This window comes from Suricata suricatta, chromosome 3 (assembly GCF_006229205.1).
Source record: "Suricata suricatta isolate VVHF042 chromosome 3, meerkat_22Aug2017_6uvM2_HiC, whole genome shotgun sequence".
NCBI lineage: Eukaryota > Metazoa > Chordata > Mammalia > Carnivora > Herpestidae > Suricata > Suricata suricatta.
The window spans coordinates 100,397,390-100,412,103 of NC_043702.1; the positions used below are offsets into that span (position 1 = coordinate 100,397,390).

The window sequence follows — 14,714 nt, forward strand, 5'->3', positions numbered from 1 at the left end:
GATTTAGGACTAACACTCCCCACAGTTTTATTAATATGGTTCATCAAGAACGGGCAGCATGTATTTGTTGGCTGAAAAGGAAATCTGCAAGGCTCCTTGAAGCAGATCTGTTTGTAATCTGGTGGCCATCGGTCAACTAGCTATGGATTTGAGTTTGGGAAGGTTTTGGACTTTGGCTCCAAACTTTCCTGGAACTTCTGTTCAGCCCCCTGTGGTGCAACTTTACTTCTGCCCATTTAGATTCTACAGTCTCCAAAGAATCTGGCTGCCATATTGTTTCACCTCTCATTTCCAAATTGAGTCTCTCCTGCAGCTAACTTATTTTCTTCTTTCTTCCCTGATGTCTTTTTGCCAGACGGCTCCCTCTTCTGGTAGAAGCGGCTCCTCCTTGCCCTCAGAGGTTTCCTAACCTTCAATCACCTCATGCTCTCTCTGTTCTCACGGCCCTTCAGAGTTCCATTCAGAGCTCCTGATATGCTGTTTATTTTGTGAAATTGTTCTTAAAGTTTCTTTTTCCTCTCTACTCTCTCACACTACATCCTCTTTGGGTGGACTCATGAAAAGATTTCTGTCAGGGAGCCCCTGGGTGGCTCCATCGGTTAAGTGTCTGGCTTTGGTTCAAGTCATGGTCTCACGTTCATGAGTTCGAGCCCTGTGTCAGGTTCTGTCCTCTGAGCACAGAACCGGCTTCAGATCCTCTGTCCCCCACTCTCTCTATCCCTCCTTCACTTGCACTCCCCTCTCTATCTCTCAGAAATAAACAATATGAAGAAAAAAAGATTTCTATCAGGGATGAATGCCAGAAATATCTGAGCTTCCCCTCAATATTTGGCTGAATTTTCATCTTATGACTATTTATGAATTATGCAGTATCTGTTTGACTTGTCCTAAGCAAGTGCATTGAGCCCAACAATAAGCACTTTGTATGACATCATTATCCTTAATGTTATTTTCTCATCTTAATTTTTTCCAACCTTGATTTTCTCACATATTTATTTTTCAAACCTTTTCTATGCATTTTTTGTTCTGCTGCAGCAAATCTTTGTAGAATGTGGTGATATATAAACATATGAGTGAAGAGACAGGCAGCATAAAACTTTTTGCCTGCAGAGGCAGCACAGGCCAGAAACAAATGCAGGTTCACAGAGGCTGGGACAAATCTACAAAGGAGAGATAGAGCCCCGTGCTGGAATGTTGGAGAGATCGGCACAAAAGTCTGTGACTGAAGTCAGTAAGGACATTTACGGTTTCCTGCAACCCTGGGTGTTTTTCCCAGACACTAAATTCTAAATTGGATGGACCACGGGAATGACACAGTGGGAGTGAGGGATTTAGAGAACTTCCTTCTCTGTATTCCACGACGGGTCAGGGTCCGTGAAGAAACACAGGCCAGCGTCAAGCCTTAGCTCTGGGGTTTAGCACAATATTTGTAACCCAGTTGAGACTTGTGATAGTGACATTATTGCTCAACAACTATCCACGTGTTCCTGCACACATCCCAAACGACTTCCTTGCGTTTTTGGTGGGAAAGAGTTCTGTGCGGAAGCCCGGAAGAACAGATGTGAATTCACCTTGCTTAAGTTCTGCTGCCTGGGTGATGAGGAAGCCAGCGTTTACGGCGAGTCTGAGAGGCGGTGAAGCCCCTGTCAACTTGGGTCCCTGAGTGAGTGAGTAGAGCAAACCCTCCATTGACCCATGTGGGGCATCAACATGAGTGAAGAGTAAACGTTGATTTTGTGGAGCTAGTAAGATTTTGGGGTTCTATGTGACTGCAAACAGAGCCTCGCCCAACCTCACCGAGACAGCCCTCAGTTTCCATGGCAGTGAAGTGGGAATAATAATCATGCCTTGGCAGGGTTCTTTTTTGAAGTTGAGCAATAACACAAATGGAGTTCCTGGCATAGTGTGTGGCCCAGAACAAAATCACTGGTATCATAATAACGATTGTTCCTACCGATTCTGGGAGCACGGTCAGAAGGTGAGGTCTGATGGGCTGTGGCTCAATACAGGGTATGTAGTAAAAGGGACAGAATGATTCCAGGGGATCAGACAGACCTGCAGTCATAGGCCAACTCAACAAATTCACCGTGTGAATGAGTACAGGTGACTTAATGGCTGTATGTCTGTGTCTACACCTGTAAAATGGGGATAATTTTCTCTCACTTGTGATTTCTTATGAAGATTCAAAGAGTATAAAGCTGCTAACAAGTAGCTTGGCACGTAGGCAATTCCTCTCTTTTTGCTCCCCTGTATGTTTCCCCAGCAGGCTGCCTCAGAGGGGCCACAGGCCCTGTCATGGAAGATGCTTTCCTCCAGGGACCTTGATGCTGGCCATGCCGTTAACGACTATGATAGCAATGCTGCCTCCCTAAAGCCGCTAAGGGATTCTCATTGCATTTCCCAGCAGGAATCCCACAATGAGGCTAGGTCTTACTGATGTCATAAAGATGATAGTCTCAGAGCTGTTCTGACTCAAGTCACCGGTAACTTTGGGGAGAACTGCGGGAAGTCAAAGGGATGTTGGCTGTGCCATCTTAGCAGGGAGCTGATGAATGGTGATGGGGAGGCAGCCGGAAGCTGTGATGGGGATAGGCTCTGCGGTGACTGCAAGCCTGTCCCCTGTGCACCTGCTGGCCTCCCTGCTAAGAGATGTCCAGCACACAGAGGATGGGACTGCAGAAAATAGACCCTACTGCCCACCGAGAGGAGCTGGACTGGCCCCGGGAAAGAGAAGGTGAATTAAAAAGTATCAAAGCATTGAAGGGCGAAACATTTCTAGGCCAGCCTTCTTGTATTTGTCTTGTTCAAATGAGCTTTCTTCCTGTGCGGGCTTCCTCCTGCCGTGGCCCTGAAGTCCTCCAGCTCGTCAGACATGTGATCCATGTGGCCATGAATTAGGCTCATCTTCCACTGTTTTTCTAGCTAATATGCTTCCCAAACAGCTTCGAAACAATCTGCTTCTTCATTCTCTCCTTCCTATACTTCTTCTACTTTCAACTACAGCTGACCTTGAATAACACAGGGGTGGTGAGCACTGATCCCTCCCCCTGCCACAGTCAAACTCTGTAACTTCCAACTCTCCAAAACTTAATAGCCTACTGTTGACCTGAAGGCTTATTAATAACATAAATGTTGATTAATACATATTTTATATGTTCTATGTATTACATGCCATATTCTTACATTAAAATAAGCTGGAGGAAAGAAAATGTGATTAATAAAATCATAAGAGGGGGTTCCTGGGTGGCTCAGTTGGCTGAATATCTGACTCTTGATTTCAGCTCAGGTCATGGTGCCAGGGTCGTGGGGTTGAGCCCTGCACCAGACTCTGTGCTGAAACATGGAGTCTGCATGAGATTCTCTCTCTCTTCTCCTCTCCCTCCCTCTCTAAAAAAATTCGTAAGGAAGAGAAAATTTGTCCACAGTACTACACTGTATTTACTGAAAAAAATCTGCATGTAAGTAGTGGACCTGCACAGTTCAAATCTGTGTTGTTTAAGGGCCAGCTGTACTTTACTGAGACATAATTCATCCACTTACAGTGTGTAATGTGTAAATATATGTAGTATATTTACAGAGTTGGGCAGCCATCATCAAAATCAATTCTAGAACATTTTCAGCACCTCCAACAGAAACACCCCTCATTAGCATCTACTGTCCAGTTCTGCCTAATCCCCCCAGCTCTCGGCCAAAAATCTACTTTCTGCCTCTATAGATTTTCCCATTCTGACCCTTTGTGAAAATGGAATCATATACTATGACCTTTATATACTTGACCTTTATATGCTTGACATATATATGACCATATACTATGGCCTTTTGTGACTGGCTTCTTTCAGCTCTTTTTCAAGGGTCAGCCAGGTCGTAGAATGCCATCAGTACTTCTGTCCTTTCTGTGGTCAAATAATATTCCACCATATGGACGAATCACCTTTTATTTATTCATTTATTGGTTGATGAACATTTGGGTGGTTGTCTTTTTTGGTCAAGAATAAAGCTGCGATGAATATTTGTGTACAAGTTTTTCTACTGATCCATGTGTTCACTTCTCTTGGGTGAGAACCTTGGGTGGAATGTCGGGTCATGTGGTAACTCCATGGCTGATGTTTGAGAAATGGCTAAACGATTTTCCACAGCAGCAGCGCCATGTTACAATCCCACTAGCAAGGCAGGAAGGCTCCCATTTCTCCACCTCCTTGCAACCCTTGTTATTATTTGTTGCTTTGCTCTGTCTTCTTGAAACAGTGACCTGTGTCTCAGGTTTCTGTGGGTTTCTGCTTTTTTTCCTGGCTCCTCTCCAAGACGCACGTGGAGTGGGCTGAGCTTTAGGAGGCGTCCATTGTGGGGACTAGGAAGGCGGGGGTCCTGGGCAGGGTGTTCTCCAGTTCCTGAGGCCTCTGACTGTCACAGGGCAACTTGCTTCCAGAGCTTTCTTCCAGCTCAGCCTTCCTTCCAGAGCTCCACATGGGGAGTCAGGGCTGCCCTTGCTAGCCGAATACCCTGGCTTGGATGGAGAAGTTAGGGAAGACCCCTCCTCAGCTCTCTGGCTCTTCCCTCCTGCTTCTTGCAGTCTTCCTGCCTGGAGAGGGGTTGCGATTTAATTCTGCTCCTTCTCCCACACCGCAGTGACCTCCATGACTTGGCTGGCACGTGTATAAAGAGCATCTTCCTTTGAAGTTTACTTTCTTATAAATGTTTTTATTTTAGGGGAGGGGGAATGTGAAGCAGGCTCTGTACTGAGAGCAGACAACCCAATATGGGGCTCTAACGAATGAACTGCGAGATCATGACTCGAGCTGAAGTTGGATGCTTAACCGCCTGAGCCACCCAGGCGCCCCAAAGATCATCTTCCTTTGTTGGCCTGGACTTTACGGGGGAACTCCACAAGATGGGCCCTTCAGGCTTCGCTCCTGATGGACTAAGGCAGAGCTAAAGGAATTGGAAATCTCTATTCTGACATGTTGTGTCTTTCAAGAGTACCACCTTTCTCCAATATCCTGCTTTGCGTGCCAGGAGCAGATTATTAATTTCCTCATTCTTTCCCTTTGCATTCTTTCTGTAACAAATAGGAGTCCTGAAGGAATGAATGAATGCATTTGACTGAGTAGGATGAAGATAATATAGTCAGGAAGACAAAATAGAAAAATTAAAAATTTTCAACGTATTATTTCTGTTACACTGCTATCATTGCAGTGAGTTGTCAAGTTTTTTCAGCCCATGACCCATCGCCTAAAATGATTTTTGTCTAGCTTTAATATTGTTGTTGCATTATGATTGTGAACACTTCTCTCCAAACGTAAGATTATATAATCCTACATATGTATGTATATATATTTTTTATTTTAGAGAGAGAGTACAAGTGGGGGAGAGGGGCAGAGAGAGGGAAGGAGAGAGAGAGAGAGAGAGAGAGAGAGAGAATCTTGAGCAGGCTCCAGACTCCACACTCAGCACAGAGTCAGATGTGGGGCTTGATTCCTCCACCTGGATTGTGACCTGAGCCTAAATTAAGAGTTGGGTGCTCAACCGACTGAGCCACCCAGGCGCCCCTGAAAATATTTTAAATGATGGAAGTATTTCATGAAGACGTTATCCTTATAAATAAAATTCAGATGCAGTTAAAATCCCTCGTAAATATCACCTCTAATTCCAAGACCTTTGAAGAGGCAAACGAGCCTATCTCTGATCTGTATCTTTTCAGATCCCTTCCGTATCCATTTACCCACAGACACAGCTATCTTTAGAAATAATAGCTTTGCTTTCTTCCTACATAAATGTTATTCTTTGTGCATCGTTCTGCAGCTTGTTTTCTTTTCACCTTAAAAAAATCCTGACGGTTTCTATATGTTGTCAGCACAGATAACTTTACAGTTAACTGCTCCATACTATTCCATAGTATAGAAACACCACAGGCTATTAAGTGAGGTCCCTATTAATAGACATGTAAATTGATTCTTATATTTTTTTATCAGTACAAGCTATGATTCAGGGAACATTCTGGTACATATCTCTTTCTGCGCATACACAATGGTTTCTCTGAGGACTGAGAACAGAAATTGTTAGGTCAAAGGGTATTCATATTCAACATTCATATTTGACATTTTAATATATGTTTACCAGACTGTCCTTCTGAAGGTCTGAACTTAGACTATGCTATTGAACGTGCTTTTTAAGAAGCACAAGTGTCTTAAATCCCCTACCCTGAGAGATTGTGATACACTCCTCCATTCCCTTGAGAATCACTGATTTATACTTCAGTATGAATGCAATCATTGTGTTTTCTCGACCAGAGAAATCTACATTTAAAGGCTTACTTCTAATTGTGGAATAAAGCATGTTGTTTTCTGTTGAAGTAATTTCAGGCATCAGTGAGCAGGTAAGGGAGGAATTTTGGGGTCTGCTGGCTTTTCTGTGCCCCTGAAAATTACTCTATCATGGTTGCTGGCTCTCCCTGTGAGGCACGCAGAAGACTCTGGACTCCTCTGGTCCTTCCCAGGCTTGGGGGAGCTGGGTCCATGCAGAAGGCTCGGTCCAGAGTGGGAAGCCCTCAGAGACAAGATCTTAACTCTTGGTATCTGGTTCCTCTTTGCAGAGGGCTGTGGTGGACCTGGCAGAGCGCGGACCCCCAAAACCCGAGAGGAGAAGCCCAGGGCTGCCGGGAGCAGACACCATGCAAAGCCCCACAGAGGAAGAGCAGGGTCAGTCACACACCGGCTGGGGTGGGGGTCGGGGGATGTCTGGCCACGGCCAGGAGACCGGCTAAGAGGCACACGCAGAAGCCTTCCTGAGAAGGGGTAAGAAAGCAGAGCATGAGGCTGGCCAAGGCAGAGGGGAGCCATGACCAGACGGCAGCATGGGGGCAGTCTTGTGGGGTGCTGAGCTCATGCTTCAGGAAGAGCCAGTCAGCTGAGAGGGCTCCGGACATGCGCATGCGGGTGGATCAGAGGTAGGTAGGTCAGAGCTGCGGAACAAACTAGAATGCATAGGACTCTCACAGCAATGCTGAGAGCAGATCTTAACATCGCCCCATTTAGTAGATAAGAGAACATGCTTAGGACTTCCAGAGTCCCAGTGGGCAGAGTCAGATCTGTCTGACCTGGAGACTCATGTTCAGCCCCAGGGGAGAAGGGTACTGCGATGTCTGTCCACCATCCGTTTGTCCTGGGAGACTGTGTGTCAGGTTCTGGGGGAGGGGAAGAAGCAAAGTAGATACTCAGCATGTGTTTGGTGAGTAACGGAAAGAGTGAATGGACGAAGGGGCTTCCTAACCACCAGCAGGTGCCACCTGCTGGGGTGATGAGGCATCTCCGTCATCCCTAAAAAAACTCATCTGGAAAAGTCTTCCCACAGGGGCAGGGCTAGTCCTGTGAAGCCCACTGATGAAGTGGCCATGAGATCTGACAGGGTGACTGGTGTCAGCCGTGTGAGGAGAGGAGGGGCGGGGAGCCTGCCCCCCCCCCCCCCCCAAGGGCAGAGCTGGGGAGCCGGTGGGAAGCAGGGAGTGAAGTTCTGAGAACCCAGGACCTGATCTCTCCTCTTCTCTGGTTTTGGTCGGAATCTGTCCTCACACTGTCCACATCAGGGCTCCGTGTCCTCCCTCCTCGCCAGTGCCTGCACCTCCCAGCTGTCACTGCTGCTGCTTCTTGTCCCTTGTCTGCTGCACACTGCACACACTGCTGCACACACTGTCACTACACATGGAGTGCTAATCGGGAGGAGGCGGTGAGTCTCTAGGCGAGGAAGTCAAGGCTCTGGGCGGGGGCGGGGGAGGTAAGTCTCACTCAGGCAACAGTGGCTGCGTGAGCCTTCACGTTGCCTGGTGCCCACCCATGGAAGTCTAGAATTCACCCGAGGTCTGATAGCGGCTGCCTGGGTCTGAGATAAAAGGGGACGCCTTCTGAGGAGCAGTCATCGCTGTCTGGCCTTGATGATGAACTACCCGTGAGGATTTCAGCCGGACGTGGGCTCTACATCAAATTTGTGGCCTCGTGCCCAGCGATCCTATGGATAAAGGGCAACATGAAATTTTCCCTTATAAATCCCTAGTGCGTGCATTTGCTCCCAGAAAAGAAAGCTTGCTTTTGGCTCGGGATGGAGTCCCAAAGATCAGAAATTAGAGAATTCCCCTCAAGAGAATTCGAGCATAGTGATACTTCAGAGTTCACCAGAACTTCCCGTCTCGGGAGGGCAGGGCACCAGTGACCGCTGGCCGGTAGTTCCATCTTCCCAGATGCTTGAGCAGTAACAGCAGCTCTCATTTATTGGTGGCTTCCTCTGGGCCAGGTCTGATGCACACATGATTTACCTCATCTTGACCAAACTCTGATCCCACATTTTACAGAGGAGAAAACCGAGGTTTGGGAAGGTATGTGGTACTTGGTGTCAAGTCATACCTCTACTCGGGGTAGAAACCAAGGTCTTACCAGGGTTGTTTGGCTCTAAAGTCTGAATTTTACCCACCAACCTTGGAAGCTTTCCCAGAGTCCTGTTGGTGCTTTATGCCTTAAGAATAATTTTTTTCTTTTTTTTAAATTTTAAAATTTTAAAATGTTTTTATTTATATTTGAGAGAGAAAGACAGCGAGAGCAGGGGAGGGTCAGAAAGAGAGGGAGAACACAGAATCTGAAGACAGGCCCCAGGCTCTGAGCTGTCATCACAGAGCCCGACGCAGGGCTCCAACCCATGAACTGTGAGATCATGACCTGAGCTGAAGTCAGACGCTTAACTGACTGAGCCACCCAGGTGCCCCAATGCCTTGAGAATCATTTCAAACTGTCCATACAGGTCAGGGGTACATGGAACAGAGAGAGCTGACATTTATTGAGTGTCTACTACATATTTTTCTCACATTCTTCATTTTTCCTTATAATAACTCTGTGAAATGGATCCTGGACTTACTTCCCTAGACACCTGACTGCATCAGTGGGAAAAGGTTTAGGCATCAGAGAGTTTATGACTCACAATTGCAAATTTACTTCTTAAAATGTTTATTTCACTAAGGCAATTTTTAAAAATTTTTAAATGTTTATTTATTTTTGAGAGAGAGGGAGACAGAGTGGGAGTGGGGGAGGAACAGAGAGAGAGAGGGAGACACAGAATCTGAAACATGCTCTGAGCGAGGTGGGGCTTGAACTCACAGACTGAGCTCGGTCTGTGAGTTCAAGTCCTAAGCCAAACCTGGGTGTTTAACCAACTGAGCCACCCAAGTGCTCCAAGGAAGGTGACTTTTAATCAAGACAAGTATAAACTGGGAGTTGAAAGTAATAGAAACATTGTCAGGGAAACGTTAAAGGGCACATTATTAAGACCAAAGCTAAAAGGAGGGGCTACGAGACCATCCCGCTGCAGTGTAGTTCACAGCATGTAACAGATACAGAAGTCCTCTGCCAGAGGGCAGGTGGCCACCCGGTAAGCAGCCCACGAGCTCCTAGCCCACACAACCGATCTTCCTGTGCGGAAGGTCTCAGCTGGAAAGAAATAATAACAGTGACGGTCTTCATGCCGCAGACCACGCTTCCCAGTTGGTGATTTCCTATTGTGCAGGGTATGTGGTGAAACGGGACGGCCCGCTGCTCTCACTGGGGCTTCCCCGGTAGCTCCTGGCCCCCTGCGCACATTAGACCCCGGGCGACGGCGAGGCAGAGGGGAGAAGCAGGTCCCAGGGCAGCACCCCGTGGTTTCTGTTCCTTAGACATTTGGCTAATTGCATTCCATTCCCCTGGGTGGTGTGAGCTCCAGTTGGAAACAAAACAAAACAAAACCGAACCCTCTCGCCAGCTCGCACTCTGTGCTCTCTAGAGAATGTGATTAAATGGAGAGAACTGGCCAGAAGCTACAGCAATAACGCCTTGAACTTTTGCTCTTAAGCCATGTGGAAACACCACATCCCGAAGAGGTGGACTCCTTTGGCCCGCCCCCCTCCCTGCCGCGGGGTGACAAGAGGTGGACTGGACGGCGTGGGGAGCGAAGCTCACCACAGAGAGAGCCTGCGGCGAGGCGAGAAGGCCCAGCGCGCCTGCAAGCCCGGATTCCGCCTCCCCACTGCCCTGTGGGCTCCTCGGGCTCCGCAAAGTGCCAGCGGAGGCGGGCGGGGAGCGGACGGACGAGGTGGACAGTGGGCCCTGGACTAGAACACAGGGCAGCCCCCTGAACCCCAACCTTGGGGCGGGGGCGTGCGCATGGAGAGTCCGAGGGACAGGCAGGGCGTCCTGTTTTCTGCCAGCCATTTTTTCCTGCTTCCTTCCATTGTTCTTTACGCTTTGGGGCGAAGAACACACACTGTTAACTTCTGTGGGCTTTGGTCCCGTTATCTCTTGGGCTTGGTCTTCTGCCTGCCTCTCCACGGCTCCTACCTCTGTCACACTGACTTAATTACCGACACATCCAGCTGTGCGCAGCCTCAGGACCTTTGCCCCTGCTGTCTCCTTTGCCCGACTTGCTTTGTCTCCAGATCTTATTTGTCTGGCTCCTTGTCATTCAGGATGCAACCTTTGCAGAGAGCTTCATAGTCTTTCTGTTCCTGCAGCTTTACTGAAGTATAATTGACAAATAAAAATTGGATATATTTAAGGTGCACAACTTGATGTTTTGATATATCCAAGTGTACAGTGTGAAATAATCTGTAAGATCAGACTAATTAATGTATCCATCATCTTCACAGTTACCATTTTCTTTTTCTCTCTTTTTTTGTGTTGTGAGACTTAAGATCTACTCTCTTAGCAAATTCCAAGTACACAGTGTATTATTAAAACATATATTTATTTTAGAATTTTAAAAATATTTATTAAAAAATTTTTACACTTACTTATTTTTGAGAGACAGAGACAGAGCACAAATGAGGGAAGGGCAGAGACAGAATGAGACACAGAATTCCAAGCAGGCTCCAGGCTCCGAGCTGTCAGCATGGAGCCTGACATGGGGCTCGAACTTAAGAACCATGAGATCATGACTTGAGCTGAAGTCAGATGCTTAACCGACTGAGCCATCCAGGTGCCCCTATATATAGAGCCATATAAATGGTTGACAGGAAATAGGGTCCCCTACACACACACACACACACACACACACACAATCACACACACATGCATTTTCTTTGCCCAATCATCTATTTTTTTAATAATAGTTTATTGTCAAATTGGTTTCCATATAACACCCAGTGCTTCTCCCCACAAGTGCCCCCCACCATGACCATTTAGATTGTTTCCATAACTTGGCTACTGTAGATGACTCCCCAGTGAACATTGGGGCGCATATATCTCTTTGAGATCCTGATTTCATTTTTGTGGTGTGTATACCCAGAATGGAATTGATGGATCATATAGTATTTCTACTTTTAATATTTTGATGGTTGTCCATTCTGTTTTCTGTAATGGCTGTACCAATTAATTTTCCCACCCTGTGAACAGACAAAGGTTCCCTTTTCTCCACACCCTCACTAACACTTACCTTTTGTCTTTTTGGTAATTAGTCTTCCTGATCTTGACCAACTGATATAAATTACACAGCCCATCTGCATCCCCAGTCTCCATCATGTCTTTTTAAAAATCTTTTTTTCTAGCACTTATTACTATCTAAGATTTTCTGGCTTCACTTTTTGGCCATTAGTTTCATCCTTCTATAGAACATAGGCTTCCTCTCTTCCTCCCCCTCCTCCTCCTCTTCCTTCTCTTCCTCTTCCTCCTCCTCCTTCTTCTCCTTCTCCTCCTTTTCCTTCTCCTTTTTCCTCTTCCTCTTCTTTTTTTTTTTTTAAAGATTTAATTTTACAGTAGTCTCTACACCCAGTGTGGGGCTCAAACTCCCAACCCCGAGATCAGGAGCCCCATGCTCTACCAACTGAGCCAGCTGGACGCCCCTAGAACACAAGCTTCTTGAGAGCAGGAGCTGTGACTAGTGCATTCACTGTGTACACTCACCCTCTGGAACAGTGCCTAACACATAGCTGAAGCTCAACAGATACCTGTTGAATGAACACACTCTATGTACAAGGCTAGATGAGGTGGTTCAAAGTCAAGGAAGAAGTGGGACCAAGAGCTAGACTGATTTGAGCCTTGAGCACTCCCCTCCTCACCCTCACATAAGACCTTAGACATTCCATAAGATCTTGTTTGTGTCCATGGATTCCTTTTCTGACTATGTCTCTTCCTCCTGCTTTTAGCTATGGGCTCAATTTTGCCTCCATCCATTTACATCTAGTTCTTGTCTCTGCTCATCAATTCAGAGCTTTTCTGGGTCTGTTTTGCTTGGGAAATTGCCTGCATTTTCCTTCTGCTCCCAAGGCTGCACCATTGACTCTTCTGCCCAGCCTGATCATAGCCAGTGGCCTCCTGCTTGCTTGGAAGGGAAATTACGATTTCTGCTCTGCAGGAGCTCATCATCTAGTGGGGAGGGTAGAGAAGAAAATGGAAAATTACTACATAGAGGCCTGATTGTGATGACAGACATAAGCTTGGAATATTGGGGAGTGGAGCAAAGGGGCTCCTAACCTGAGTCCTGTGAGGTAGAGTCTGGAGGGCTTCCTGGAGAAAGTGGCATGGGAGTGGAGTTTTGAGGGTAAGGAGGCATTTCAAGGCAAAGAAAGTAGGGGATACATGTTCCAGGCAAAGGAGGTAGCGTATGGGAGGGAATGGAAGTGAGGGAAAATGGAACCCTAGAGATATTCTTCAATATGGATGGAATTAAAGGAAAGAAGGAAGCTGAGAGAGGTAGGATTTTGCTCGTAACTAATGAGAAAACACAGCTGTTTCCAAAAATATTTAACTTGGTTATTGCAATTATCAAAGTATATTTAGGGAGTGTGTGGGTAGTTGAAGCTAGAACACTCTTCCAGATGTGATCAGGGAAGACTTTGAGCACCATGCTAAGGAGCACGTGGCTTATCCTGAAGGCCTGGAGAGCTCACAAAAGGTTATTACCAGATGAGTGATATGTTTGAATGGACATCCATCAGTAGCAGCCCATGGAACCTGCTTCTACAGGTGTTAGTAAGTTTCAAGGTTATACAGTTTTGGAAAAGGTAGGCTAAAGAAAGTAAAATGTTCCCCCCGATCCCAGGACTTTCAGAACCTTTAATATGATGCTAATAAGTCTTGAGACTCTCTAAGAAGGGTGAATAATGTGTAGAGTGTTTCAGTTTTACTATGTGACATTTTTTCTGTATACTCTCCAGGACACATTTAACCTGGGTTCAGAGATTCGAACTCATTTAAAGGTGCTGTTCACTTTCTTCTTATTTGCTTATTCATTGTTTTGGTTTTCTTTTAATGCTGTAAAAAGTTTAGCACAGGTGGAGAGGTGTAAACCAACACAGATATATTACCTCCAGTTCTGTCAGTCCGATGTCTGACACAGCTCTCTCTGGACCAAAGTCAAGGTGTTGGCAGGGCTGAGTCCCTTTCCAGAGGCTCTGGGAGGGTTCGTTTCCTTCTTCATCTGGGTCATTGACAGAGTTTTCAGTTCCCTGTAGATGTGGGAATGAGATCTTCATTTCTTGAGTGGACATCGGCTGAGGGCTGTCCCTGGCTTCTAGAGGCTCCTGCATTCCTGGGCTGATGGTCTCCTTCCTCCATCTTCAAAGCCAGCGATGGTGGGTCACAAACCTCTCACACTTGGATTCTCTTCTTGCTCTTTTCTCTCTGACCGCAGCCAGTGAAGGCTCTTCATTTTGAAGGGCTAAGGTAATTATATTGGGCCCGTCAGAGAATCCAGGGCAATGTCCCCATCTCAAGCCCATGCCCTTGATTACATTCACAAAGCCTGTTTTGCTGCAAAGCAATGTATTCACAGATGCAGGAGATCAGGGAGTGGACACTTTTGGGGGGACTCTTACACAGCTTGTCTTTCCCACTTTGCACTTGGTTTTCAGCATGGTCAAGGTTGATGACCATTTCCCCCAGTATAGTTCTGCTTCCTTCCATTTTGTAAATCTTATAAGCAGGGACTTTCCTTTGATTCTCCATCTTTCTGCTCCGAATGTGGGTTAGTATGCCAACGTTGCCTTCCCCTGGGTCATCCAGTCCAGATGTAACCTGTGTCCCCTGCATCTCACAGGTATAGTTGAACTTGACTGAATCCAACTTGTTGGACCTGTGATGATCCAGAACTCTCTCCAGGGCATCTGCAACTTCCCATGATTTCTGTTGTGGCAATCTTGTGACTGCGGGGACATTGCTCTACAAGCTGCCATGTCCCAGGACGTAGGACTCTGTTTCTCCCAAAGAAAGTGACTCACAAAGTGATTCACAGCCCCCTTGCAAGTCCTCCCTCGTCTCACTGCTCTATGTGCTTCCTCCTCTCCCCTCTCCCCTCTTTTCTGTTTTCCTTTGCAACCAAGAAATCTCCTTATTGTGCAAGACTTATTATTATTATTTTTTTTTTGCCAATATGAGAGGTCCTTTTTGGATATAAGCTAATACCCAAAAGTCACTTCCTGGATGACCACAGTTCAGAATTAAAAAGAGGAACGGCAGTGGTTTTGCATGGTGTCCGTATGGGTAAGATGGATGTCAGTGTTGCAGGTTTCACATCCCAGAGGCTGACTTTAAGTTTAGTGCCCAATAGGTCAGGTACAAGTAGGGTGGCTTAACCTCCTGGCAGGTCACTGTCCACTCTGTTTCTGCATACTTATTCCTAAATCAGCCTATGTGGACCCTATGGCTACAGTTTCATTGCCTACAGTAGGTCAAAAACCTACTAGGGAAATAGGGAAAATAGGGAAAACC

The 14,714-nt window shown here is 46.4% G+C and overlaps 1 protein-coding gene across 6 annotated transcripts in view; it reads left to right on the forward strand.

Moving 5' to 3' along the window:
• The first annotated feature begins 2,477 nt into the window (after positions 1–2,477).
• LOC115286558 overlaps positions 2,478–14,714 on the forward strand; it is a 28,727-nt gene continuing 16,490 nt past the window's right edge. For all 6 annotated transcript variants that reach the window (XM_029933027.1, XM_029933028.1, XM_029933032.1 and 3 more), the window contains exons 1-2: positions 2,478–2,734; positions 6,590–6,695. In XM_029933027.1, coding sequence (XP_029788887.1) covers positions 2,553–2,734; positions 6,590–6,695 — 288 coding nt within the window. In that variant the 5' untranslated portion in view covers positions 2,478–2,552. The remainder of the gene's footprint in view (positions 2,735–6,589; positions 6,696–14,714) is intronic.